The 27,435-nt window shown below is 46.9% G+C and overlaps 10 protein-coding genes across 10 annotated transcripts; 3 read left to right on the forward strand and 7 right to left on the reverse strand.

The window, feature by feature from the left end:
- Positions 1-20: 20 nt before the first annotated feature.
- On the reverse strand, positions 21-1,553 carry spp2 (DNA primase large subunit Spp2; the record flags this gene model as incomplete). Its single annotated transcript, XM_049250531.1, has 1 exon — positions 21-1,553. One exon carries the CDS (start codon positions 1,551-1,553, stop codon positions 21-23), a length of 1,533 nt encoding a protein of 510 aa, XP_049110115.1.
- Positions 1,554-4,081: 2,528 nt separating this feature from the next.
- On the reverse strand, positions 4,082-7,052 carry utp13 (U3 small nucleolar RNA-associated protein 13; the record flags this gene model as incomplete). The annotated part of the gene is made up of 2 exons (XM_049250532.1): positions 4,082-6,814; positions 6,879-7,052. The coding sequence occupies 2 exons, from the start codon at positions 7,050-7,052 to the stop codon at positions 4,082-4,084; spliced, it is 2,907 nt and encodes a 968-aa protein (XP_049110116.1).
- A 455-nt stretch (positions 7,053-7,507) lies between these two features.
- Positions 7,508-10,005, forward strand: LOZ57_001444 (uncharacterized protein; the record flags this gene model as incomplete). Its single annotated transcript, XM_049250533.1, has 4 exons — positions 7,508-7,543; positions 7,724-8,074; positions 8,127-8,368; positions 8,424-10,005. 4 exons carry the CDS (start codon positions 7,508-7,510, stop codon positions 10,003-10,005), a joined length of 2,211 nt encoding a protein of 736 aa, XP_049110117.1.
- Positions 10,006-10,195: 190 nt separating this feature from the next.
- ubp10 (Ubiquitin carboxyl-terminal hydrolase 10) lies at positions 10,196-12,054 on the reverse strand (the record flags this gene model as incomplete). Its single annotated transcript, XM_049250534.1, has 2 exons — positions 10,196-11,364; positions 11,418-12,054. The coding sequence occupies 2 exons, from the start codon at positions 12,052-12,054 to the stop codon at positions 10,196-10,198; spliced, it is 1,806 nt and encodes a 601-aa protein (XP_049110118.1).
- Positions 12,055-12,460: 406 nt separating this feature from the next.
- On the reverse strand, positions 12,461-13,212 carry PRE1 (Proteasome subunit beta type-4; the record flags this gene model as incomplete). The annotated part of the gene is made up of 4 exons (XM_049250535.1): positions 12,461-12,544; positions 12,608-12,731; positions 12,805-13,054; positions 13,116-13,212. 4 exons carry the CDS (start codon positions 13,210-13,212, stop codon positions 12,461-12,463), a joined length of 555 nt encoding a protein of 184 aa, XP_049110119.1.
- Positions 13,213-13,664: 452 nt separating this feature from the next.
- RRP9 (pre-rRNA processing protein) lies at positions 13,665-15,537 on the forward strand (the record flags this gene model as incomplete). Its single annotated transcript, XM_049250536.1, has 2 exons — positions 13,665-14,039; positions 14,101-15,537. The coding sequence occupies 2 exons, from the start codon at positions 13,665-13,667 to the stop codon at positions 15,535-15,537; spliced, it is 1,812 nt and encodes a 603-aa protein (XP_049110120.1).
- A 342-nt stretch (positions 15,538-15,879) lies between these two features.
- PSH1 (E3 ubiquitin ligase) lies at positions 15,880-17,341 on the reverse strand (the record flags this gene model as incomplete). The annotated part of the gene is made up of 4 exons (XM_049250537.1): positions 15,880-16,854; positions 16,912-17,004; positions 17,060-17,179; positions 17,243-17,341. The coding sequence occupies 4 exons, from the start codon at positions 17,339-17,341 to the stop codon at positions 15,880-15,882; spliced, it is 1,287 nt and encodes a 428-aa protein (XP_049110121.1).
- Positions 17,342-17,820: 479 nt separating this feature from the next.
- LOZ57_001449 (uncharacterized protein) lies at positions 17,821-21,513 on the reverse strand (the record flags this gene model as incomplete). Its single annotated transcript, XM_049250538.1, has 8 exons — positions 17,821-19,027; positions 19,077-20,115; positions 20,385-20,574; positions 20,630-20,856; positions 20,908-20,977; positions 21,056-21,115; positions 21,169-21,394; positions 21,443-21,513. The coding sequence occupies 8 exons, from the start codon at positions 21,511-21,513 to the stop codon at positions 17,821-17,823; spliced, it is 3,090 nt and encodes a 1,029-aa protein (XP_049110122.1).
- A 658-nt stretch (positions 21,514-22,171) lies between these two features.
- MET7 (Folylpolyglutamate synthetase) lies at positions 22,172-23,913 on the forward strand (the record flags this gene model as incomplete). The annotated part of the gene is made up of 5 exons (XM_049250539.1): positions 22,172-22,204; positions 22,258-22,389; positions 22,459-23,354; positions 23,418-23,578; positions 23,645-23,913. 5 exons carry the CDS (start codon positions 22,172-22,174, stop codon positions 23,911-23,913), a joined length of 1,491 nt encoding a protein of 496 aa, XP_049110123.1.
- A 1,626-nt stretch (positions 23,914-25,539) lies between these two features.
- On the reverse strand, positions 25,540-26,702 carry LOZ57_001451 (uncharacterized protein; the record flags this gene model as incomplete). Its single annotated transcript, XM_049250540.1, has 3 exons — positions 25,540-25,980; positions 26,048-26,387; positions 26,443-26,702. 3 exons carry the CDS (start codon positions 26,700-26,702, stop codon positions 25,540-25,542), a joined length of 1,041 nt encoding a protein of 346 aa, XP_049110124.1.
- Positions 26,703-27,435: the final 733 nt, after the last annotated feature.

Below are 27,435 nucleotides of genomic sequence, written 5' to 3' on the forward strand. Positions count from 1 at the left end.
TCGTTAGACATCTATTGACCCTACCGCCATCTCTCCTTGGCCCGCACTCTGTCCCTGTCTGGGTCGATTGCAATGGCTCTGGATCTGTCTTGGTCGTAGTCTCGGCCCCGTCCTTTATCCCTTTCCCGGCGGCGATCTGTATCGCGACCATAAGAGGATGTCCGATCCCTGTAGTAGCGGTCATCCATTTTCTTTCTTTCTGGACTCCTACCGATGTCGTCGTCATACCTCCTGCGACGCCTTCTTTCTTGGTCTCGCTCGGCTGATGAGGATCTTGATCGACCGTGGCCGCTTCTTCTTGACGAAGATTTCCTCGGCTCTCTGTAATCGTTATCATTATCATACCGTCGTCCAGCCTTGAGCAGATTCCTATCTCGCCGCTCTTTCCATTCCTTGTCCTGGTCGGCCAAATCTTTGCTTTGTCCCTGATCTTTAGTCAATTTCTTGAATTCTTCCTCTGTGATCATTTCTCCCGTTTTTTTACTTTTCATTAATACGGGAGTATACAGTCCCTCGCCCGGCTTCCCCTTGCGCATTGCAGCCTTTCCCCAAGCGCCGAGTTCAAGCTCTGCAGAGCCACTCTTTCCAGATATATCCTTAGCACCTATACCCAGGTATCCCGGCCTCCGTTCGGGAATGCGGGGCGCAAGGTTGGCATCTTTCTGCTGGGAAGATGATGTGTTGCTGTATCGCCCGCGACCGACTGGTTGCCCTTCCTTCCAGCCCATTCCGCGCAGTAAAGCTGCACCAAATTGCTCGACCGGAATGGCAGTGTAGTCAGCCAAGCTTGCAGAATCAGGGCGGTGGGCTACATCGTCGCGAAAAGATCTGGTTTCATCATACTCGTTATGGGCATCGGGTCGAGGCTGTGACTGGATTATCAAATTGGATTGTTGCTCTATATCCCCTTTACTTTCACGAATAAGCGCCTGTAATGCTATTTCATCCTGTGATACATCTCTTGTTTTGCTGTATTCTTCCGTGTCGGCTCTTGTTACACTCTTTTCTTGCGTCTCCGAATCAATGGAGTTTCCTCCATTCGACTTGTGCCCTGTGATTCCCAAGTCCGAAGCGTAGCTCAAACCAGACTTAGTCTCAGGGCGATCTGTTTCAACATCCACTGCCGTTTCTTTCCCTTGGCATTGTGCCTCCTTTTGTGCCTTCACCTCTTCTGGTAACCAGCTCTTTTTCGCCCGCTCTGACCGTAGTAGCCTTTCTCGCCACCCATTTCTCTTATCTACCTTGATTACCAGGGGCTCTTTCGACTTAGTTTCGCATATGTATTTATTTATCGCGCCCCCGGAGGATTGGTCGAAGCCACTGACCTCTACGTGAGCTGACTCCTTGTGTTCAGCGTCAGAGTCGGAGTCATTATTATGAAAGTCGCAACTGGAGGCTTGTAGCTTGGATGTGGAAAGATCCGTGCCGCGTGGTAGTGGAAATGAGGAGGTAGATGCACCAGCCCGCTGCGCTGTTCGCGCTTTAGAAGAGAGCGCGATCGAGAAGGGTTTGGTTGTTGAATGTTTTGTCGACGGAGGCGATGGGTTAGGCATTGTAGGCGGTCGTATGCTTATCGACGCATTTGCAGGGAAATTGGAAGAGGATAGTCGTGGACTGGAGCTGTAGATGAGTTCGTTTGCTCAACTGCGATGCTTCTGTTCTGCGCCGTTGATGACAGCGCCAAGAACGAATCACGTGTGGATGAAATTCTGCCTTAACTACGGAGTACTAACTACCATCCATATAAGGGCGCGAGGCGCACCAGGAAAAATCAGCCGCCAAATTCTGGAAGTTTGGAAGGCGACAATGGCCAATTCCTGGTATATGTGTGTTCTTGGAAACTAGACAACGATGCGCGGACCCTTCTTTTGGGGAACCAAGACCCTTGCTCATAAAGCTACCCCAGTCTTGGGGCCCAAAAACGTACATTATTATACATACAAGTGCCATGTCAAAAGTGTTGGCACCCTTTTTTTCAAGTGACACTTTTCAAACTCCAATTACTCCACAAAATTGTATGCTAGTATACTGAATAATATAATCAATATGGAGATAGATGCTTGAACTATTCATTGTGTCTTTAATAATTTAATTCTGACTTATTTTCATGATGAATAGAGAAGTCTATGTGATGATGGCTTTCAGTCATATTTAATGGAATTTACAGAGACAATAATTTACAATTATTTAATCAAATCATTTTTAAAGTATTCTTCTACCAATTCTCTACATATTAATATGTATTAATTGATATGTTACAATACAATTTTGTTGAGTAACTAGGTTGTGAAAAGGGTGGGTTTTGGTGTAAAAGTAGGGGGGGTGCCAACACTTTTGACCTAGTACTGTAGTTATATGTAGTATCCGATACCTACTATTTCACCCTATCATTTACCCACCACTCAACAATCGATGACTCTTGTTTCGAAGCTACCGGAGATTCACTTTCAAAATAAGAAGTTTTGAGTATCCTTCGTCTTTTTAAGGGGCTAAGGCAGTCCCGCCGCGTGGCTCAATTGTTGGCCCCAAACCCGCTACCCAACGAGGACTCGTATGCGGTGCTACCTATCATGCATATACAACATACCTTATTGCCCCCATGCAGCTTTGTGTATTACTAACACATACCAGTGTGTCCAGTCACTCCGTACCTTGCACCCATACTCACACTCTGAATATAGATTGACTGCAGAAGATGACTTGCCAAATGGTCTTTTCGAAACGATTCGCCTTAAATTTCGCCCCATACTGTTAGCTGCCTCTATTCACTCTTTAACCTTGTGCTATTCCTGTTGGTGTCTATGTTAAAGTTTTCATGATACAAGCAGGTGATACAGTATTCTCCTTGACTGGAGCAGTATACAAAGATTGGCAGCTTGTTATTTTTATTGGCATATCAAAAAATGTGGCAAACCACGCATACTCTTTTTATGCGTCCTTGCTTGACTGAGTCTCCTGACTTCAAGCTTGAGCTCCAAGACTGCTCTCGAGATTTCAACCTCAAGTTTCAAAAGCACGTTCAACAACATATTCCACTTTTAACATTCAGATTCAGCTAAGTCTCCACGTAAGCTGGCCTTATCTGGGCTCACAGAGCAAGCTGGGGTAGCGAACATGGCTTTTGCCAGCTTGCGGATATTGGACTCTCAGATAGATAACAGTTCGTTGTTGCACCTATCACTAAATAAGATAAACGATAAAAGGAGGTACATGCCTCTTAGTTTCAATACCAGTCTCAGATACGCCTGACATTTTCACACAGATCTTGCATTGAGGTTCAAATAGTACGTTCACAAGATGATGTATTACATTGTGGTTTATACGGCACTCTATATTCAAGCCTAATGTCGTCTCTTAGCGTGTTCAACGGCTTCGTATTGATTCTTCTTGGTTCTATTTAAGCAACTTTGTGCCAGTCCCTGGTGAAAACGCTGCGCGACTTTCTTGCACACCATTTAGTAGATGTGGAAGAAGAATAACTATCTTTGATGGCGAGGAGAATCTCCATCAGAATTACTATCACATAAAAATGAGTGATGTTCTCCACTGCAGTATTGGTAAATGTCAGAAGTCTCATATTTCCGGACACACTATTCGCTCCTCGATCGGCGGTACCATCGGAAGGTGGATTTCCGCGGGATTCCAGGTCGAAGAAAAATTCGCCACTGGCCGAACACAGGAGTTTGAAGGTGGTCCAGGGGATAGCATTTGCATCTGGGCTCTCTCGTCGATACCGCGTATATGTTCTCGAAATCGACGGTGGATTGGGCCCAACATGGGACAAATAGGGTGGGCCTAGGCAGGTGATTCAATCGCGGAGCCGGATTTTCAGGGGAAGCCTTTACTATTGTGTTGTAAATGCTAGCCGGGAAGGTAATAGCTACTGGAACACCAAATTCCAGCGTGCGGGCAGAAAAGTTGTTTTGCGGGATGAGTGTCCATAATCATTTTGTGGCCTTGCCTTCTAATCCAATCTTCCTCCCCGGCTGTATTACCATGCTAAGAAGTGTCTCTGTAGAGTGTATTCGTTTATCAATACACATCGTGTTAGTTTATTCATTTAGAGGCTGGTAAACAACCTCTAAGGGCAGTCAATCATAGCCACATCCCCTGCTCCAGCAATCACAGTTGCACTTCGATCGCCGCCTACCGAGTCAATATCCATATCCATACCTTCCATTTCTCCTAAAACCCACTCGACCAAATAACTTTCATCTACTAAATCTTCAACCCGTTTATAATGTCTCTCCGTATACACTGCCAAAGCATGCAAGACATCTTTTAGCTCCGCATCTTTGTTCCCTTTGCCATGAGAGGGTATAAAGTTGGAGCGAGATGCTAAGTCAATAAATGTCGATGGGGGATAAGATTTGAATAGAGCGTAAAGCAATCGTTGGGAAACGCGTGACGTGCGCGCATTGGTATTCCAATCTCGAATTCGTAGAAGAAGAAGGTACAAGTGATCCATGGAAATAGATTGGATCGCATGATCTATATCTGCATTCCCACTGAGTGTCTTCGGCGCAGCTGCATATTCTGTATCAATAGCAGTAGCAAACAGCGAAAAAAGTCGTGCGGGATGATTTAGTTGGAGTGCCAGAGTGATGGCCTCTCGATAGGCACCAGCATTTATGAAATTTTGTAATTGTTGATCCAGTTCTATGCGCTCTGAATTCGCCGATATAGCAGCAGACAGTGTAGCCGAAGTTGTGTCTTTCCAAAACGATACTGTTGAATCTGCAGCTCCGGAAAGTAGCGAAAAATCGAGCCAAGGGGATTCAGTAGCCGATATATTCGGGATCGCAGAGGGTGGGAAGGGAGTAGCAAGGGCCCAAACACGGTCTGTATGGTTATCCAAGGTGGCTTCCACTTCTCCAGTATATGGAGACCAAATTTTGACCAATCCATCTGCTGCAGCCGACACAACGAGCGGATGAACTTGTATGGCGCCTTGGGAAGACAAATCTCCATCAGCACCAGAAATACGCGGGGGTGATAACCAAATGACTTTCAGAACGCTGTTGGAATGCCCCTCAAATGTCATTAGACAGCTATAGTCTGAAAGACTCCACAGTTTTATGGTTTTGTCCCCAGAGCCAGTAGCTATAAGACCCCTGCTCATACTTGCAGATGATTTTGAATTAATTGGAGGCATTTCTTTAGGGGCAAAGCGAATTGACCACACGCCTCTCTTATGACCGCGAAGAATTCCAAGGACACAACCATCCTCGAGGGACCATATTTTAGCTGTACGATCTTGAGAAGCTGATGCAAGAAGGGTATCATTGTGATTTAAATCCAGTGCGTTGATATCTTTTTCATGAGCCTTCCTGGTATACGTCGCTTTTGGGTGTGCCGTTGATGATTTCAACTTTCCCGTGTCCCATCGCTTGATGGTACGATCTTGAGAGCCGGTAACTAATAAGTTTGGGGGGTGATTAAGGGGGTCTTTGAAAGCTGGGGAGTCCGTTGGAGGCGGATTTCGAGATAGCACAATAGCTCCCAACGACTCAGCGTGTCCAGTAAATGTTGCAAAGCAGGAATACGAGTGTGAAGCGGGGTCTATTTGCCATAGTTTTGCAGAGTTATCTTTTGCACCTGTCGCAAGCCAGTGACCAGACCAGTCGACGTCAATACAAATAATAATATCGTCGTGGCCTTCTAGGCGGGATATATCGGCACCAAAATACGGTTTGCCAACGGTATTCTCGGTTGATTTCGTAGACACGATCCGGACATACTCCGAGTTTGTAGCCATAGCAAGCAGGGAGCGGTCTGGCCCGACGCAGGCTAAATCAATAATTTCATCATCGTTCCCGGCGACATGGCGGATGATAGGTAGTGAGTCAATTTTCATTCCAGAGCTAAAGGCAGCCAGGGGTGTAATGGAGTGAAATTTCAACGTCTGATCAACATGTACTGTAACAATAAAAGGTTGTCCAGTGGAGTGCTCAATTGCAACGATACCTTCTTGTTCTGAGGCAGCATCTTGTTCCTGGGTCACTTCACTGCCTCTGGCAGGATCCCATATTCGCAGGCGGCCATTTTCTCCGCCAGTATAGAATAATGAGCCATCTACTAAGTATCCTGCAGCCTCTACGCTCTCGAGAACAGGAATTATCCTTTTCATTTGCCAAGTTGTCGCATCCCATGTTATAACGGCTTTATCCCTACCAGCCGAAAGTAAGGAGTTCCTGGCTCCAGAGAACGATAGAGACCGTACAACAGATACATGAGACTCCAGGGAAGCAATGCATTTCTTTTTAAAGAGATCCCAGACTCGTATCTGCCCATCTTCACTGCCCGACGCAAGACGAAAACCCCCTGTAACCTCTGCTGGCTCTGTGGCTCCGTCCAAGGCAATAAAGCTCAAGTCCGAATCTTCTCCAATCTTTCTTGCTCTTTTTGCACCTTTACGATGCTCTTCTTTTCCGTTTGCCGTTTCAAAAAAACAAAGAGCTGAAACAACGCCTCCATGGCCGTGGAATGTGTGAGTCGCGTAACCCCGCTTGATATCCCATATTTTGATTGATCCATCTGCACTTCCCGTTGCAAGCAGCGACCCAGTATGGTCAACAGCAGTGGCCACAACTGGTGAGGTATGGGGCTTGAGGGATCGTAAAAGCTTGGGGAATATGAGTTTCGAGTCCGACGACTTTGAAAGGGAAAATATGCGCATAGACAAGGATCGAGAACATATTGCAAGATGCGAGGCCAAAGGAGTTACTATGGAAAATGAGATAAATTCTGAAAGATATGGTTTGCACCATACATACTCAATATACTGGTAATCGGTTCCCCATCCTTGCGTTGGCTATGGTTAGCCTTGAGGTTCACCCAAAGACGCGATGCAAAAAGGAAAAGACGGGGTGTTCTACTCCTTCAATACTAGCAAGCTGTTGGCCAGTCTCTAGGTCAACCAGAACCGTATCTTCACCAATGCACGATGCTAACACCTGCCCGCTTCCATCAAGCGAGAGGCTTCCTCCAGTATAAATTGGACGGATTGTCTTCGTGACATCAAAGGTGGTTTTCACGTTGATCTTCGACATTTGTAGTGAATAATCGACAATCGATTCATAGGGCCGGTAGGCAGGCAAGGTAGTATTTCAAATACTTCGTAGACTCTCACTGGGTTTTTTTCACTGTTCGACCGAAATACAAAAAATACTGAGGGCTAAACTTTGGCTGACTAATCGTACGGCGGGAACGCACATGTACGGAGTAATTCGTACTCCGTACTCCGTATTTTACGACAGAATTAAGCAGTGGCCCGTGCATATTCAGCCGCATATCACATGATATAACTAGTTACAGTTTAACGCGCGTTTAACTCCACTGTCAAACATCACTGCCTGTGATCCTGAGTATTATGGTGTGGGAGGTTGGGCAACTCGCGCTGCCGAATCTTCTTGGAAGGTAACCTACTACCATATATGGTATTTCAGCAGGCTTTCTTTTCTATTTTCGTGTCACGGGGAGGCGAACCGCTTTAGGTGGTTGAAACATGGCAAGGAAGGGGTATCTGTCTGTGATTGCCTTGGTATGAAAGGTTCTATCATTGCTGTAATCTACCCAATCATTCTGCAACCGTGCTTGGCATATAGATATGTCAATAAAAACTAGTGTTAATCAAAGACATTTGTGCCCTGTCATTATTTCATAGTCATTATTTGATATGATTCTATCTTTTCCTACCATAGCTAACAACTCAATTTGATAGGGCCGATCTCCCTATCAACCTCCCGAGAGACAATCCGATGCCGTTTTACATGAGATTGTGTCTACAACAAATGCCGAGTCGTATGTGCAGCAATACGACGGTCGTGGGCATCCAACCAACCTTCGGTCAAAAGCCTCTGCAAAGCAGTTTCGGCGCGCTAAAAATGACATCTTATCTACTATGGGCATAGTTGTTAGCGGTGAAGATGGCAGATCTAGGGCGGCAAAAGAAGGGCAACAAGTGACACTTCTTGCAGAGGAAAATGGTTATGGAATGGCAATCTCCCTAGCAGACCAGATCGCCATGTTTACTGCGACGTGGTGGACATTTGCTCTTTCAACTCGGCTTCAGGTATGATTCCTATGGTTGAAGCTCGGCACCTCAACTTAACTCTCTATTCCAGACTTTTACAACCTACGATCAGGCCCCACTGACCCACATAATACGCCTCGAGCAAAGGCAGCAAGGTCTACTCGGATTTTATTCTTCGGGCATGCCGATGTGTATTTGCTCATGCATTGTTTCTTTTTTTCGCTACAATTTTCTACACTCATATATGGAGTCATGCTATTCGAGAATATCGTCTTGGTCCGAAAACCGTCATATAAGTTTATTATTACGGGCCTCATCCGTAATCAAATTTGGGTATGCTGGAGGCATTTAGAATTCCGTGACTCTGAATTTTACTGATCCTCCCTAGACTACACTGTGTTCTTTATGTGGTTGCCCACGAAGGCACTATGCTTTCGCTACTGCAATCACTCCAACTCGTTCCCACTTATAATATGCCATCTCTAGGACTTTTTTTGCCATTCGGTGACTATTCTTTACTGCGACTGCCATCTATTCATGTCACATCTGGTCAGGATGTGTGGAACTTTATTACTAGCCTTGTGATTTCCCCCTTCCCTTTAATATGTTTACTTTCTAGGGCTCGAGCCTTAGTAGAAACAAATATTTATCGATTTCTCCGGCGGAGATTGCCAAGGCCAGATGCTCCAGATAGACTTTCATTTCGTGTTGCCCTGGAGGGCGATTTGGTCGACTGGACCATGCCTTCTCTAAGCAGAAGAGCTGAAGAAGAGGAGTTGCGAAGCCCGCTAAGCATCACACAGGAGTTTATCTTTGAAGCGATGGTATTGCAGCGATGGTTGCTCAGTTTATTAAGTTGGAAGGCATGGAGGCAAGACAAACCGAATATAGATGGATCTTGCCCACAAACACTGCACCATCGACTTCCGGGTGAAGTCAACGACAATGGCCCTCCATCTGCCCTGGGAACTGCTACTAGAAATCAACAGGAAGGATCATCTGAAAATCTTTCTTCATCCCATTCAGCTACAGAGTGGGGAGAACCTAACCGGATTCTTACTGGTGAGGACCAGCGCTTTGCTCAATCACCTGTCCAACTTCAAGAAGATTATACAGGGGGCTCCTTTGGAAATGACAGGTCTGTTACTACGAGCGTTTTACAATTGCTCCCAGAACCAGCCTTTCACTCTCAGCAACGACCCCAGTCCCCCACAACCACATTATCTTCCCGGTCTTCATCTGCAGCTATTTCTTCACCTCCATCCCCACATGTCAGGGCATCTTTGGTGCATCAAGAGTCGGATATGGTTACTATGGAACTAGAATTATTGCAAAGCAGCCAGGAGCCTAGTGTTATTGACCCGACAGCCGCTGAACTTCTCCTTTTTGGCCATGCCAACGCTCGTCCCCATTTATCCCCGCCATTTCGTGAGGATCTTGAAATGGACCACGCCCAACTCCCCTTAGCAAACAGGGAGGGAGTGCCTTCGAATGCCGCCCAAATAAATCGCCATGATGTTGAAATCGAAAGGGCACCTTTGGCATCTCGCCAGCCACATCGCACTGTAACGATATCAGACGCAGAGCGAGACGACATCGCTAATCACAGGATTACCACTCTTTCTACTCACGCTGCTGATTCACTAGCTTGCCATCTCGCTAGAATGCTGACAACTATGCTGTTATTCCCAATCGAGTCACTTGCTCTTCGAAGCCTGGCAATCAGCTATCTTTCACCGCCCACATCCACGTTAGATTTACATACAGCTGCAGCTACATGTTCTCAAATCCGCTCATTAACTTCCTGGTTTGGCGGCGGTAGCCTATCCAATAAATTTTCGTATATAGGGAAACTGGGCCTTATTTTGGGATTGAGGGCTGCGTGTCACGCAGCTTTATGGGCAGTTCAGACAACAGCGGTGAGAACTTTAGGTAGGAGGAAGTTTGGATGGGGAATGTTGCAAGGTTAAATGCTCATTTTCAGCATAGCGTTAGGTGTAAGGGCGGGGCTTATTTTTATGGTAGGATACGTATCCCTAGCATGGGACTGGGATATGTCGTTGAATGTTTTGAACTGCACGATAACAACTTAACTTCGCTCTACATGCAAGAATTCATGTAGTATTTATTTAACAGTTAGCAGCTCGGTTCACTGATAACTTATGAATTTTTTTTCTTCTTAGTTTTTCTTTCCCAGACCATTAAATATCCTTCTCTAGTAAACAATGTCTCACTCTCTGTCCGCTGAACCCACAAGTCTTGGACCTCCAACCACTCCGGCCCTTTCTGGGTCAGTTCCTTTGTAATTTGCACCCCCATTGCTTTATCGTGTAATTGGATAAGCCAATTAACCTTGTGGCTTCCTGCTGATGCGCCGGAAGTTGTTGAAGTTGTTGGAGCAGCACCACCGGCGCCAGACGCAGCAGCTTCGGCGAGGCCGCCACGGCCATTTTCCGGCGCTCGGCTCTCCGGGTCCCCAGGAGCGGTGACTGTAGCATCAAGGATTACATTTGCGACAAGGTCGTAAAGTATCGGTTCTCCCGGGGGCCAGATTGAAGGATTCGGCTCGACATAAGGGGACATGTCTAGGCCCCTGGGAGAAGGAAATGTGACAATAGTAGGATTCCTTTCGGAAACAAATTTGTTTTTGCTAAATCGCTTGATATGAAACAGGAGGTATTGGGGGAGAGGGTGGAGAAGGCGATGCCGAACGCGGTGGGCCAGCTTTTCGGTCGCTGTTACACCGTTGTATTTGCTCAGGAGGTTGATGAGAGGGACTTGTGGAATGATGGACTCTTTATCAGCGGACTGGAAAAGGGGAGTAGGTGGAAGGTCCAATGTAAGGATTAGAAATGGAGTTTTCTGGGAACTGGTCGTGCTTGATTCCGAAAAAACAAGACGAGCATTGTCACTATCGGACCTTGCAGTGATGGCCTGGCTTTCGATGCGAAGGTGCCCTTGAAATGTTGAATGAATTACGCTAGATGGTGTAGACGAGGGTTTCTTGGAGCCACCGAGACTTAGATGCAGGTTATTCAGAAACCAGGAAAGGAACTCGACGGGGTCGGATTGATGGGTCAGTGTAAAGCGCTTGGAAGACCGAAGGGCTATCTCTTGTAACAGCTCATGAGGCGAAACGTGACATTTAAAAGCTCTTGGGTTCCACAACTTGCGCACAAGCATTCCAAAGCGCAAAGGGAGCTGGGGAGTTCCGGGAGTCTGGAATTGGTGGAGGAGAAAGAAGTTTCGAATTGGCCTGACATGGGCAAGCAGTTGAACGATAACATTGAGATAATCGTTTGACTTTATATTGTTCATTCCAACATATCCTATTGGTAAGAAATCAGTAATGAGAAAAGGAATCTGGGAAATTGTAACTTGCCTGGTCTATATTTCTTCCCAATCAAGTCCCAGGCCTCTGTCACGACTGTATCTAGCTTAGCCACTTCTTCCTTTGTATACAACGGATCTATCACGTATTTGATATCACCCAAACTATTGTTTTTAACCTCGTATCCTTCGGGCAGAACATATACCTTTTTCGTTTCCATGTTGACAAAGACATGATGCCCGACTTCTAGCGAGTGAAAGTAGGCATGCGATTTGGGCCCGCGACCTTGAAAATATTTCCCACACACGAGGCAGGCATAGACATTGATATTAGAAAGCGTCACAGAACATAATTTCTCAAAGTCAAAGTCCAAATTTAAGCGCTGTATCGTATCCAAGTAGAGGTCTCCGTAGCCTTGGAGAGGAGCGCTCTGGGGAACGGGCGCCTGCGCAATCACATCTTCACCGTCCCAATCCGAAGCATGACCGGTAGCTTCCTCAATCTTCTCTGCCTCCTGATCGGCTGCTGCTAGTATATCTGCACCGTTGCGCTCGTCGTCTTCCCAACGAGGTTCGCTGAATGACTTGGACTGTACTTGTTCGGCATCGTCGATTCTTGGGCGCTTGGAAGCTAGAGGTTCCTTGGCTATTTCGTTATCGCCAGCAATATCGGCCGACCGTTTAGCCATTATCGTCCAGATTTGGTAGGCGGAGAGTGTTGGATGTATCTGGTCGGCTTGAGCGCCCACAACGCGATGAGCTTTCACACTAAAGATCTTGGCGACTCAATTCTGCCGCGAAGCTGGACACACCGCCTTGGTCTACTTTGTATGGGTGTCATTCGCTGCTTCGATTATGAAGAGTGCTTACGCTTCCATAGAATAGGAGTATCTATATGCAGTGCGGCTAAACGGATCCATCACTATTCAAAGTGTGCTGCTCCCTTCTACAGGCCCCTTGAAGGTGAATGCATGCACATATTTCATTCCGAATGAGCGCCTGGTTCGACCAATAGTAAATCACAACTTAGTACTGTTTGACGAAGTCAAACTTTCAAAGATACGACATTTACAATGCCGGCGGCGAAACACACTATTAGGCGCTAACGACCTGTTTGTTATTGCCATAATCAAAATCTACCTCCTTGATACCGTCCTTTGTCACCGCCTTGACGAATACCTGCAAGCGGTTGTGAGTATAAGCAAATATTTAATTTTCCGTTGTATCGGAGTCAAGACTAACCCCTTTGAAGTCAATGGGCAACCTCCGTTTAAGTTCGTCTGTACATTTCTCTAAGAGCTTCAGGCCTTCTTCATAGGTGATATCGGGATGGTGGTGCTTGTCAAGGATCGAAAGACAGTAATATCTATCAAAAACAGTGCATTAGTCATAAAGTAGAAGATCAAACACGAATTAGTCAAGAATGGATTCAAACATACTGGGCGTAACCATGTGCAGCATAGGGTACTGGCGCCAATGACGCTAGGTAGTCAAGCCAATATAGGCATGGTTTTTGTGTAATTGGATCGACACCACCAAGCAGAAGGTTGACCGTATACGGACTTCTTGACCTTAAACTCCTCGCAAGTTCTCCTCTCACAAAGTTGGCGACTGCTGAAGGGCTTAGCTCGGTTTCATTTCGCATCGAATAAAGTTGAACATTGGCTTGAATATATTCGGCAAAGTTTACTATTGGTAGTGATGTATTAGCCTTCTCGTGCTTGTTCGGGTGAGAAGGTGCCAAGGGTACCTGTGTCGCCGGCTTCTCCGGAATAGGCAATCAGGGTATGTTTGTTCAATTTCCGCGTTTTGTCATCCGACGACTTCAGGATTGTAGCTCCTCTCATAGCCGCTTTGGAGGCAGCAATCAGTGTAAAATCCTTCCCAGTAATCCCCAATAGAACCTCCCTTGAAGGTGTCAGCTATTTGGAATAGCAAATAGAGGGGCCGACTCACATGATGGCAATTAAGGGGCCCGATGAATTAAATCCTTAAATTTTTATTATTTCCAGATAAAATCCAAAGTATCAAGTTACCACAAATATTGGTGTTGGGGAGATGGAGGAGCTGACCGTCAAGCTCCCATCGTTACGCGGTGAGCTTGACGCCTGAACGGGAAATCAGTGCTGAGTAATCAAGTCCTCAGGCCTGAACACGCTAGTTAGTTAGTTACATAATCAGACATTAGTTAGACCATCAGCGGGAAAAAAAAGTTTCCCAAAACACGCGAGGAGAGTGTTGGTGGGCGCTGGAACGTTCGCTTGCCATCGAGGGACTTGTGTTTTTTGCATTGGCTGATATGTCATCGTTTTTCACGCTGCCTGCGTCCCAGCGGAAACGCAAGCGGGAAGACCAACCTGCAGCTCCGGCTTCGAAAAAGCGAGGAGTCGTGGCTACGAAGACAAGCGCACGGTCGAACAGTAGACGACAGGAAACACAGCAGAGAGAGGAATCTATATCCGGAAGCGAGACCGATAGTGATGATGCGGTAGGGTCTGACCGGTTTGACGAGACTGAAGTCTCTGGCTCTGAGGAGGAAGAAACGGCTGCAGAGAGGCGACTCAAATTGGCGGAGAGATATTTGGAGAATATAAGGGAGGAGATCGACGAAGCTGGGTTTGATGCCGCCGAAATTGATCGAGATTTGATTGCGGAAAGATTAAAAGAGGATGTTGTATGTGGTCGCCGACGTTATCACAATCTTACATGGGTAGACAGATGACTGACCCATACAGGACGAATCTAAAGGGCGAACATACCGACAGATTGCCTCTCAGTTATCCTTTGAAACAGCGTCTTATTCATATTTTCGTGCAGATACACAGAGCACTACATCAGTTGCCATTCACTCCCCATATGTTTACACCGTGTCGAAAGACAGGACCCTGATAAAATGGGAATTGGCTCCTCCTTCTATTCCCATTCTGGAATTGACCAGCACAATAAGAACCACTAGACCCTCTCGGAAGAAACCGAAAAAGATCAAATCCGTTCGTGGTCTACAGTCCGTTGATCCCGAACAGGAGTCTCAAGGGCACACTGGAAATATCCTCTCCGTTGCTGTTTCTCCCTCTGGGAAATTTCTAGCGACAGGTGGCATGGACAGAAAGATTATAATATGGGATTCAGACACATTAATACCTCTCAAAACATTTACCCAGCACCGAGACGCGGTAAGCCAGCTGGCATTTACTCGACGTATCTCGGCAGCCACTACTGGGGAACAAATGTTCTCCGCATCCTTCGATCGTACAATAAAAACGTGGTCACTCAGCCCGGGATCTCATGCTTACGTTGAGACTCTTTTCGGACATCAAGACCATGTCGTTTCGGTCTCTTCCATGGCTACTGATGAATGCGTCAGCGTCGGCGCCCGCGACCGCACCGCCCGGTTATGGAAGGTCGTTGACGAAACACAACTTGTTTTCCGCGGTGGTGCCTCCAAAGGCTGCGAATACGCAGAGAACTCCATAGACTGTGTAGCAGCTTTGTCCCCCGCACACTTTGTCACTGGCTCTGACGACGGCTCCATCTCCCTATGGTCGATACATAAAAAGAAACCATTGTTCACTGTTCACCAGGCTCATGGAGTTGACCCTGTTCCCAGACCTGAAGACGCGTCTTCTGAACGAGATTTCACGGCCTCAACTCGTGCTACGAAATATATGCGCCCAACGCCACGCTGGATCACAGCGCTAGCAACCATACCAGGCACAGATGTCATACTCAGCGGTAGCTGGGATGGATGGATTCGCGCTTGGCAAGTTTCAGAAGATAAAAGGAGACTAATCCCCCTGGGCGGCGTTGGCGGAACCCAGTCATTAACCAATGACATCGTCGACATCCCATCCGACCGCCCGCCAAATAGCATTTCAAAAAGGGTACCACCGTTGAACGGCATAGTAAACGGCATCGCTGTGTTTGAACGCCGAGCTCAAGAGCATGGAATATCGTCAGCATCTGTCGTCCGCCAAGACACTTTTAACTCTTCTCAGGCGCCCAGCAATATCCCACCTGGCGTCTGTATAGTAGCTGCATTAGGCAAGGAACTCCGGCTGGGACGATGGAAGGTGTTTGGATCCAAGGATAGAAAAAGCATTGGTGGCTCAAATGCCGGGGGGAGGAATGGTGCAGTGGTCTTTGAAGTCCCATTTGTCTCCATAACTCCTTGAGGATAGTATTTGAGCTCGGGTGGTCCAGTTGATTTGATTCGGAGGCTATTTTCTATTATGGATAATAATAGGCAAGTGCTCTAAACGGAATGGAGTCAAGTAGGATATTAAAAAGTTCATTAAAGTCATGATGGCTAATTAGAATTTAATTTTGTTAAGACTAGTTAAATATATTTTGCGCGTATGGCTACGGCGTACGGAGTAGATGCACCAAATAAATCATAGGTACTGTAAAGTGAACGCCTGTCAATGACTCGCCGGTCTACTTAACTCCTATGTCCCATTGTTGCCAATTATGCCCCAAGTCCAAGAAAAATGCCACGTGCATCACACGAACGCCTCTCAAGAAGAAGATTCTTCATCTGACTCGGAAGTCTGGATTCTATATGAGTATGGGGACCCACGAGGGGATGTCGATTGGCTTTGTTCTTCCTGTAGTAAATTGTGCATTCCGTCCGAAGAGCTGTCATCCGTTTCAGAGCTACCCCTCCTTACCGACAGAGACACGTTCACTCGCGAAGCAGGAGAGCTGGAATCTATACGCTGAAGTCTCCTTCGAGAGGCCATGGTTTGGGGTCTGATAGGCTCGTCATCATCGTCGTCGTCATCGAGCTCAATAATTGTGGGATTTCGAAATAAGCCTGGGAAGCTTTGTTCGCTGACGCCTTCTGATACACTATCACTAATTTCACTAGGTTCCGTTTCGCCTTCAGTAGGAGGCTGAACAGGACCGTCAGCTGTACGATCACGGTTGCCAACAACCGTCGATGTTGTAGGAGTGTCCGAATCCTCTGAAACCTCTTCATCTTCGACAATAAAGGAGCCCATGTCATCTGACTCCCACTCGTCAGAACTTCCTTCGCCTATGGAGTTGGACCGTGAAGGTTCGGGGGAATGTTCGCTGCGAGGGTGGCCTGAATCGTAGTCTTCATCGTCCGATATACCTATAAATTCTCTATTGTGGCGCATAGCGTCTAGATGTGCAAATGCTTCGTCAAACAGGTCGTAACCGTGGTAGTCGTCCACGCTAGAATCATCAATAGTATAGCCGCATTGTACACATTCTCCATCATCTAGCTCCCAGGCACATCGGGGGCACCGTTCAACACCATCGGTGAGATCGCGAATCGGTAGTCCGGTAAATGTCGTATTTTTGAAGTATCCGTGGAATAAACCGCCACACCTTTCATCTTCGTTTTTCTTATCCAGCTCAATTTTTTCCGTCTCCGATCGCTTGTGTTCTAGATGCTCGGCAGTTGTCTCATCTTTGTCTAGTAATTCTGATCTAGTGATGAATATTTGCACAATATTCCGGATCTACAACTTAGCAAATGCCTTCAATTTGGCAACCGGAAGCGATAATACGTAGCATACCATATAGGCCGGGGCGGGCTCCGATAGAACAGGAGATCGGCAATCGGGACATGTCTTTCTTCGCTCGTGACTGTCGAACCACTGGGTAAGGCACTAGGTATGAAATCTTGAGTGTTTCGTTTACAGCAGAGTTAGGATTAGGACATACACCGTAGCAGAAAGTGTGTCCACAGCCCAAAGTAAACGGTTCATAGAGCGGCCTAACGCACACTCCGCAGGAAATCAGAGCCCGAATGTCATCTATATCTTTCTGGAATATTTGTAGAAGCTGGAGGGGGTCAGCCGTTCACGCACTATTGCAACTGTCAAAAAGGGAGTCAGGCTCGCTTACGCCTAAAGGGCCTGGTTGTTGGGAAGTGCGGAATTGCTGGTCCTTTATGCCTTCATCAATTGAGCCAGGCGACTTACGCTTCCTACTGCCAGACGACATCGATACTCCCGGATAGTCAAAAGAAGGAAGCAGATGTAGATAGGAAAGTGTCGTAGGAAGATAGGGAGGCGTGGATAGCGGTATGAAACGAGTTTAGATGCAGGCGGCGGGGAGACAGCGACTCGATTTACCGGCGGGAGGCATCCGAGATTCGCAATTCTTGAATACAGGCCAAAGAGAGCCGCAACTGAGGCTGGATATCGCGCGAGAAGCTTAGAGTGACATGACAATGGTGCCTCAGATTGTTGCAATCTGAAAAGCGCGGGATCGTGGGTGATTGCTCATTGAAAGCTCGCCAGCAACGCGTCCACGTCTCGAAGACGTTGGTGAGGTCACCATCCAGTGAAGTCTCGTCACGTATTGTTTGTTACGCCAACTTCGCTCAGTATTACAGCCTGGTACTCCGTAGAAGCAAAAATCGGGTAAATACGTGATCTATCCTGTAACGAATAATAAAATACGCCGTTTTTCCCCAAACATTACACTACGACGGGGCTTGGGCCCGTCTTCCCCAGCATAGTCACGACATAGTCATACCAATAGGTACCGAGACCAACGATCCAGTATTTTCGACCCTCGAAAGCTAGGCTTTCTTTTGCCTGCCTCAGAGAGACCTGCGATTCCTCCAAGCACCCAAGCTGGAACTGTACCTGGGCAATGGAGTGGAGGACAACCCCATGAGTAAATCCCGTCGTCATCATACTCTCCACGATTGTTAACGCTTTCTTCCACCGATCTAAAGCTTCATGCCATTCGCCTTGCAGATGGGATATCCTTGCCAGTCCAATCCAAAGGCAAGCATGGGTGCTTTTCCCAAACATGGTTGGGTCGATTTCGGCTTCAGCAGCGGGAAGGAGTTCAAAAAGACACAGTTCGGCTTTCTTAAACATTCCCCGTCGAAGAAAACTCTCAGACAAGGCTTTTCGAGTTTGTTTTCCCAGGGCGATGTTCTCCCACCCGCGAGCATAGATAACCTCCAGTACCTTTTCAAGCGCCGCTTCTGCGTCGCCTGGTCTTCCCACCTCACAGTATGTATATGCCAGGGCTGAAAACAAAGCTGTTTGCCAGCCTGAGCTAACCTTATAATCTTCATCTGACATTTCTCTGAGTAGCTTTTCGTACACTTCCAAGGCGGCGGGGAAAAGGCCCTGGAGTCTTAGAATTCTCCCTAGCACCACATCACGGGTTCGTAAGACCACTCGTTCCATAGTGGAAGGTGACTTCAAATTGAGAGGTTTCCACTGTTCAATCTGCGCTTGTGCTCGTGATAATTCGTTTTCTTTCGCTAAACACTCACCAAAGGCGATAATGATATGTCCCTTTGCTGAATTCCACCTGGCGTCATGAGCTAAGTCTTCATCTACATCACTCAACACAGACTGACGTATAAAATTCTCTAGGGTCTTGTAGGATTCCTCTACTTCCCCTCTCGCACGCAATACTTTGCTTTCTTCTGCAGTCGCCCACGCTTTCAGATAACAGTCTTTTTCGTCCTTCAGGAGGCGCCTCAGCCTATCAATACACTCACGTCTCCAAGGATTGGAATGAAACTTCAAAGTAGAAAGTATCAGCTCACAAACCGCTGACTTAACCGCATCGTATTGGTAACAATCCGGGTCAAGTTGGTCGAAGGTTGCCAAAATACGAGGGACATGCGCGAATACATCGCGGCCTGCACTCGTAAAACTAGAAGATACTGTCAGCAGTAATTATGGAGCAGTAATAAGCTACGTACTCTTCATCCACATAGGTGCAGGATGGAAACGCATGGGCAACTAATAATATAGCTTGAACTTGCCATTTGCGGCGTATATCATCCGGTACTCTATGAGACGCGCATTGTTGAACTAGAGGGTGAACTGAAAATGTCCTTTCGGCTCCAATGTTGTTTCTTTGAATCAGCGAGAAGGCAAGCAGTTGCTGAAGCGCATAATCGAGCTGCATTTCATCGCTCAGAAGCTCTGCTAGCATTGGGTCCAAACCTTCATCGATGGGGTCACACTCTCCAATTTCGCCATTACACCCCCAAACTTTTTTTATTGAGCTGCCTCGACGCAACATTAGTTCAGAAATGTTCCCTGGCTCGAGAAAGGAGAACAGTGTCAAAAGGTACGACGCCCCAGCAGACTCCTTCTCCAATTGACGGAAATTGAGCTCCCAAACGGTGGCAACCACCTTTTCATTGACGACAAGGCCGGGCGTGGCTCGTAACACTTCGTATTGTTTTGTTCTAAGGAGGCGGTAGTAGTCACTTAGGGTCTTTCCGCGTCTCCGGATAAAAGCACCTGCTTGATCGACAGCCAAGGGAAGGCATCCCAAACTTCGTACAATTGTACTTGCTACCTTGAAATCGTCTGCTGATGGGTTTCCAATGGCAGCCTTCTCCAATAGCAGCCCTATTGCATCCCGTTCCTCGAGTACATCAATCGTCCGTCCTGCCGGAGCTATTAGGCCAACAACAGCTTGGTCTCGACTTGTGACAACGATATGGCCCCAGGCACAACTTGGGAAATAGGTAGCAACTGGAACGCTTTGCAAATCATCAACACCGTCGAAAATAATAAGCCAGTTACGATTCTTCGGTCGAGAGAACCACTGCTTTAGACCCGCTATCCTGTCTGACGATTTACCCAGGTTAAGAAGGTCGTGAACACGGTGGAAATCAGCCATTAGCGTTAACTTCGAACTCGCATTAAAATAAACAACACCACTTTTATACTTGAAGCGATTTCGAAGAGCGTATTGCAAAGCGCAGTTGGTTTTGCCGGCGCCTCCTGTAGAAGAAGGTTAATCAGATTTAGTCCCAATAATTGTGTAGGTAGGACATATTTAATTCACCAAGCCCAGTTAGAGCAAATATCAAGGGCCGGTCTTGGCAAGGTTGACTGAAATATTTCTCCATCTCCAAAAGAAGCGCTTCTCGTCCTCGAAAGGAAATACATCTATCTAACGGTATCTCAAAAATTGAATTTAAATCTATTTGGGTGTTTCAGTGCCCTCCCATAACCTCAAGATTGGCGGGGGAGCTGGGTATATTTCTCACCTTGAAGATTGCTGGCCGATAAAGTACATATTTTTGCAAGGTCTTTTGTAAATCGCAGCAGGCGCGTCAGCACTGGTCTGTAGTTGCGATCGGCTACAGAGGAAAAGCGGGCGATATCTCGGTGGTTTGCAAATTGACCAATTGAGATTTCGCCAGGTACGTTCAGAATCGCCGAGCGCTGCTCCACGACCTATAGAGGCTGTTAGAAAGCTCGAACCCATGAAATAATTGCAGTGACAGCTAACAAGAAGGCTGAAAATTCCAAAACGAGTCATCTCCATTTCGAAGAAAGAGACGATTTGTAGATTACACGCTTTCTGGAGAAAAGCGTTGGTGATTTCTAACAAGGCTTTTGAATTCTTCCGAAGCAGGCTTAGTAGCGTCTGTGCTGGCCGAAAAGGACTACAGGCATCAACGATGCTAGCAAGCACCTTTCCGGCATTTGCAACAGCACTGCCATTGTGAGGAGTTGCTACACATAATCATCAGAACCATGCCCACCAAAGCTGGAAGCGTTACAGACCAAAAAATATGACCCCGTAAGTTGCGTTCTGCACTGCCATCTCTTCTATGCTGCCTTGAATAAGGAGGGCCTTTATATGATTAGCCATACCCCAGGTTGGCCAGCTAGCCAACTCTCTAAAAACCGACAGACAGAATACAAAACATACCTTCTTAAGAACGATTCCACCCAGGCTATGGCATACAAAAACAATAGGCCTATCTATCTCCTAGGTCAAGGTATCAATATACTTGATCTTAGCGAGTACTCTTTTATCCCCACCTTTTCGGTGCTGCGCACATCCACAAGCTCGGAAAGAAGCTTCATGGAAATATTCAGCAAGTCCTGATGACCGGTGATGTTGTAAAATTTTGAATTATAGCCAAAGGTCATTATCCGGACATTGGGAAGCTCTTTTGGCAGCAAGTCCCGGAGCCACATTATTTTGCTCTGTTTATGAGTCCATGTCTTGAATGCATCGCCATTGAGCCCATGAATAGCTACAAGGCTATGACTATGTTAGTGCGCTCATAGTTAAAGCATATGGGGGCCGTACTCAAAAACAATGTCGTCGCGACAATCTGGCTCATGAAGAACCGTAATTCCGTAATCAGAGGCGGGATTCATAGCACAATCTAGGCGATCTTTAGAGGGAAATCTCCCGTAGTACAAGGGGAAAGAAGGATATAGAGGGGGGCAACTGTCATCCAGCAACGTTGGGGCGCGTCCTGTATTCAAAGCTGCCGCTGTTGGTCCGCGGAACCTTTTCGGCTCGGGCCGCAGGCTGGGTGGAGGTCAAGTTAGAGGACTTAGTTAACTAGTCAGTCAGTTAGTTAAGTTAACTGGTTGGTTAACAAAGCAGCTTTGTCCGCTTTACTCCGTAGGCGCGATAGATGCATTCTTCTCGGCAGGACGCAGATGCAATCGGCTTGGTAGAAAATCACCTCACAGGACAGACAGAGTTCACAACGGTTGTCAAGACCGCCCACTTCTTATCCTATGCAAGATGATCACCCCAGCACCCACCCGCCCCAGCCGCCGGCTTTTTAAGCGCCGGGCACAGGGCCAATCAACACTCAAACAGCGAGAGCCACCGGGGTTTGCGTCGTATTACGGAGTACCTGCTAGTGAGTTAGTTAGTTATTATTAGTTTATCGGAGTGGGATGCTCAGACGACTGAGATTTTCGAAGGCTGCCAGCGATGAGTTGCATATTTCCTGCCCGTCGAGCCAGATTCCCCTCCGTTCTTCGCCTAAGGCAGGGCCGGTTCTTCAGTGCCGAGGCGATGTTCAGGGCAGTCAAAAACCCGACCTTTCACGTATGAGACACTCGTCGAGAGATTAGAATGTGCAGCATGCTCACGCCGGACAGGATGCGGTGGAAAAGTTGAATTCCACGCAGACAGGTTTTAAAATCGTGGAGGAACGCCGGCGTTGCCCAAGGCTGTGGGAACCTTTCGCTCTCGAGCAGATGCGACAGTGGCTCAGGCGCATTGGCCATTCCGTAAGCGCTTGAAGCCGTGTGTTGTACTTTTCTTCCTCCCAAGAGACTCATGCAATCTCTGAACAACAGACGGCCGATCTCAACCGCCTCAATGTCGTCCACGTTGCCGGGACGAAAGGGAAAGGAACGACGTGTGCGTATGTCAACTCGATACTTCACCAGTACCACAAGTCGGTAGGGCGGCCCCATAAAATCGGACTGTACACTTCTCCCCACCTAGTTACGGTCCGTGAGAGAATTGGGATCAATTCTGAGCCCATTTCTGAAGAGCAATTCACCAAATATTTTTTCGAGGTATGGGATGCCCTCGAATCATCGGCCCTCGTCGAAGGCCACGATCCTGCCTTCAAGCCGCCATATTTTCGGTTTTTGACGCTGATGTCATTTCACGTATTTCTAAGAGAGGGAGTTGATGCCGCCATCTATGAAGTTGGTGTTGGCGGTGAATATGACGCTACGAATATTATCGAAAAACCTGCTGTAGCCGGCATTACGACCCTTGGATTTGACCATGTGGAATTGCTCGGCGATACGATCGACAAAATAGCATGGCATAAAGCCGGAATTATCAAGAGTGGATGTCCTGCTTTTACCGTGGACCAAGTACCCGAAGCCATGACAGTCGTTGAGCAGAGAGCGGCAGAGAACAATATCCCACTCACTTCAGTCAAAGCCGGCCCTATGCTTATGAATGTCAACATCAGCCCCGCAGAGGATTTTCAAAGGAACAATGCCTCTCTAGCTATTTCCCTTGCGGCGACCCTTTTGAAGAAGCTAGGCATTATGTGTAGTTCTGATCTGGAGCCACTTCCTATGCAGTTCGTTCAAGGCCTTGAGAATCTATCGTTGAGAGGGAGATGTGAAATTATTCAACATGATCGGCAACATTGGTATCTTGATGGCGCTCACACAGAACAGAGCTTAGAAGCAGCCTGCTCATGGTTCGGGAAGATTTCACAAACAAAGTTAGGCTTCAATCATCATGCTTTACACATCCTCAAGCACTAACTTTCCAATTCTAATTCTAGAAATGCAACTCGTGTGCTCATTTTCAATCAGCAGTCAGCCCGGGATAGCTTTGCACTGTTGAAAACGGTTCATCATACTTTATATGATAAACTCAAGCTCCCTTTTCAACATGTTATTTTTTGTACAAATATCACATTTAGAAGGAAAGGGTACAAAGTTGGTATGTGCAAAAGACTCCGGGGCATCGATAACATCAACACCCACTGACCAGTGGTATACACTATAGACTTTGACAACCATAATGTAGACCCAGATGCTCTGCGGAATCTTACATTACAGCGACAGTTAGCAGAGGTCTGGAGAGAGCTCGATCCAACTTCGATAGAGGTGGCTGCACTCAGCTCTATTGAAGAAGCTATTGATTATGTGAGTAAGATTGATGATGGATCAGGAGAGGTTCAAACCTTGATTACAGGAAGTTTTCACCTTGTTGGCGGCGCGATTTCAATTCTAGAAAGTTGGAATCTCAGCCCTAATAATACTAGAGCTAAGTAGATAAATTGCATGTCGAGCAAACTAGGCTAGAAGGCCGCTTTCCGCCCAACTTAATTTCTTACGTACGGAGTACGGAGTAGAAAAGAGTGTGATCAATCCTCTCTAAGGTTTATTTGGTGTGACCTGGGCACGGTCATTTTGATGCAATCCGTATCATTGCTCATAGGTAAGGAGCTTAAAATCTTGGTTAAGGATGCGAGCGCAAGTGTTGGCCTGGTTCGCTTCGTAATATGTACGTCTCACATTTTCAATTTCCTCGCAGTACTCCGTACGGAGTAGGTGAGAGAAGCGCGGCCTTGCACGGAATAAGGACGGGAGTATGTAGTTATCACCGACCCGCGTTACGAAGTTATAACTTGCCAAGCCCTGATAACCCGGTTATCACGGCGTCTCCCCTAACAAACCCATTCAGTATAACTCGGTTATCAGCCAGCTTGGCGGCATGAGTTAGAGTTCGTGTTATATGGGGCCCCCGTACGGTGATTGGCAGGCTGTAGAATTACTATGCCAAAACAGTACACACGCAGGCAGGCTGGTAGCTTAGTAATTACAGGACTTAGTAATTATACAGCTGACTACACAGCACGCAGGCTGATTACTAAGCTCCAGCGAGTGTAATGCCAAGATTTTTCAAATGTACTAAGCTATATTGGGCCTAGTATGACAACTTGACCCGCTAAAGTTAACAGTTAGGTACCTAAGGTATCCGCCGCTTTGGGGGCGAAGCTAGCCGCTTCTAGCCAAAAAACCCCGTCAGCGCAGCGGACTCGATGGCGCACTTGACCTTACTGCTTTAGACTAGTTTAGGTAGTTAGTTAGCCAGTTACCTAAACCAGCTACCGCCACGCTACTACCACTATCTGCAAGCATATAAGCAGCCCAATCCCCCACAGGTGCACTGGCCACTCACCACTTCGCCAGCCTCAACTAGATATGCTACACCTTTTGAACGCTATCCAATGTTTCTTTTTTTTCCAGACGGTAGGCTGTTGTACAGTACACATCGCTAACCAGTTGCTATACATTTTACAGCTGCTACCCTAGCCACCCGCAAACTCTTGGGCTTAATGAACGAAGCTATATCGCTAGAGGTGCACCCACCTCTATTCAGTTGATACTATGTGAAATGTGGTCTCAAGATATGGGGCCTTAATAGTCCTTCCAGATTTTTCGAGTTATTGAGAGAATCCGTTCCATATATACCTGTCCTACTTAGCATCTTAATCCAGAATGCTCTCGCTTTCATCCCTTTTGCAATTCATGCTCAGAAAACTAAATTGTGTCTCCAGCTATCAACGATTAGAAAGTATTGCAATAGCGGCCGTCAGCTCCATACGCGACTTGCACCCTTTCCGCCATCCTCCATTCTCGTGCAAATGGTCTCCACTCCGCTCACCAGTAGTATGGGCTGCTACGAAAATGATACCAAAAGCAATACAGATTAAGCCTGCCACAAGCAACAAATTATCTCAAATTCTCTCTGAAATTCCCAGTGCAAAACACAGCAAATTATTAGTACGCACGAAATTGCAGCAAACAATTAAAAATGAACCATCTTCGCTTCTCCACTCTGGGTATCGTCTGCCAAATGCACCAGCACAATCCGCATCTCAGCTTCCTAGGCCCCTATTTGACCATAGTGCGGGCCCGTTTTCTTGATCGTTCTTTGAGGTCCTCTGAAAGCAGATGGCTGTCATCGGTAAAGCCCTTGGTCACTTTATCGTCATCCACCATTTCCATGTTAGTATGTGCCAAGAAGGCCTCCTGCACCAACAAGAACTGCTTCAAATCGTGAGTGTCAAATGGTCTATGGGCTCGTTTCTTTGCACGCATCTCCTTCAATTTAGCGCGAATCCTTTCCTCCAGCATCTCAAGCCTATATTCGCTAAATTGAAAATAGAGCTCGGATAGGTCAGAGACAGCCCTCACTGTTGTGAGGACACTATCATCTGGCAAAATGGGGCATCTTGGACGGAAAGATGTCACCATTGTGATACGCTCAGTGGTTCCTAGTGCACGTAACGCGACATGTTCAATATACCTCCCCTGAAGAACAACAGCACAGCCCTAGAATCATTTGTCAATTCCCTGGGAACGGAACCATACTGCAATTTGGTTCACACATCAAACTTACCATCTGTGGGCCACGGACCTTCAGGATGCTCCTATCACCTTTGCGAAGAGCTGTTTCTCCCCCTATCATATGAGTGCAGTCGCTCAACATGAGAACACAAACGAAAGGGTAGCTATCAGTATGCCAATCAACAATCGGCATTTCCTCTTCTTCCTCTCCATTCTTGGTTTTCTTAGCTGCATTAACCATAGCCTGCTTTGCTTCCTTTTCAGACTTGATAGAAATGTTGATATGTCCAATCTCCCAGTCCATCACTGGAAGGAGGTCAATTCCGGCGATCTTTGAAACCACTTCCAGAGTCCTTGGGTCTTTCCAAGCATCATACACAAAGGGGGCAAACCTACAGCATGTCAGTTTCACGGTTTGAATCAGGTCAACTGAGGGATTCTTCTTACTTGGGGGCAAATCCCCGCAGCTGGCATTGTGCGATATTGCTGGAGAATTTGTGTTCAGCCCACACATTTTCGCTCAAGACTTCCTTTCGCATTTGACTGATGGCCTCCGGAGAGAAGAGTGGGAAAGGCTCAGAAACGCCAACAGGGGACACCCCAACGTCATCGTTATAGCCCAGCTCTTTCATGGTATATACCTTTGATGGCGCTGTAAAATTTAGATGCTTTTCTGCATTGAATTTAACATTGCTGTTTCCCTCCATGGCGTCTTTCTTCGGCAAAGTGCTTAAATTTTGGCCCTGAAACCTGATCGATGTCGATTTTGATGATGATAATGATGGGAAGTGGTTGTGGTTTACAGGAAGAACCACAGGGGGGATTATATCTGCAGTCGCCATCTGTTCACTCCGGTGAGTTCCAGTGCACAATTGAGGTGAAGTCTGAGTTAAGCGAGTTTGAATGGGAAATACCATGAATTAAAAAGAAAGAAAAAGAAAAAAGCCGGGGGTGATACTGGCATGAGGCAACCACTGTTACTTGATAACAAAGGAATATTCACCTACCTTTGTCTTATATTTGGGCAAGCTCACCTCTCACAGCAGGTTTTCTGTGTGCTTGAAATGAAGGGTAACTGCGTGAAGTTGGTTGGTCAACTAAGTGATATTGCAAGTGAGTTGTATCTCAGTATAAGTATGGTGGTGTGATGATATATCTTCTCTATTCACAGGGACAGAAGGAGCCTATTTATGCCTCTGAGTGACAATTTGCTGTCACCCACCCCAAACCTCTCCTCTTTCTGAGTGAGCCTGCGTGACAGCAATCCAGGTGGCAGCCGAAACCTTGGAAGGTCGCGGACCAGCTGTCCTTCGAATCCGAGTTCAGGCTGGCGAGGCAGCCACAAACGGAGCCGCGGGGGATCTCTACTCCCTGAAGACACGTACGTGTTCTTCTATCTCTAATTCTTGGAGAACAAGGGTGAGATAGGGCGGCGCTTCT

Source organism: Ophidiomyces ophidiicola (genome assembly GCF_022830035.1).
Source record: "Ophidiomyces ophidiicola strain CBS 122913 chromosome Unknown scaffold_4, whole genome shotgun sequence".
Taxonomy (NCBI): domain Eukaryota; kingdom Fungi; phylum Ascomycota; class Eurotiomycetes; order Onygenales; family Onygenaceae; genus Ophidiomyces; species Ophidiomyces ophidiicola.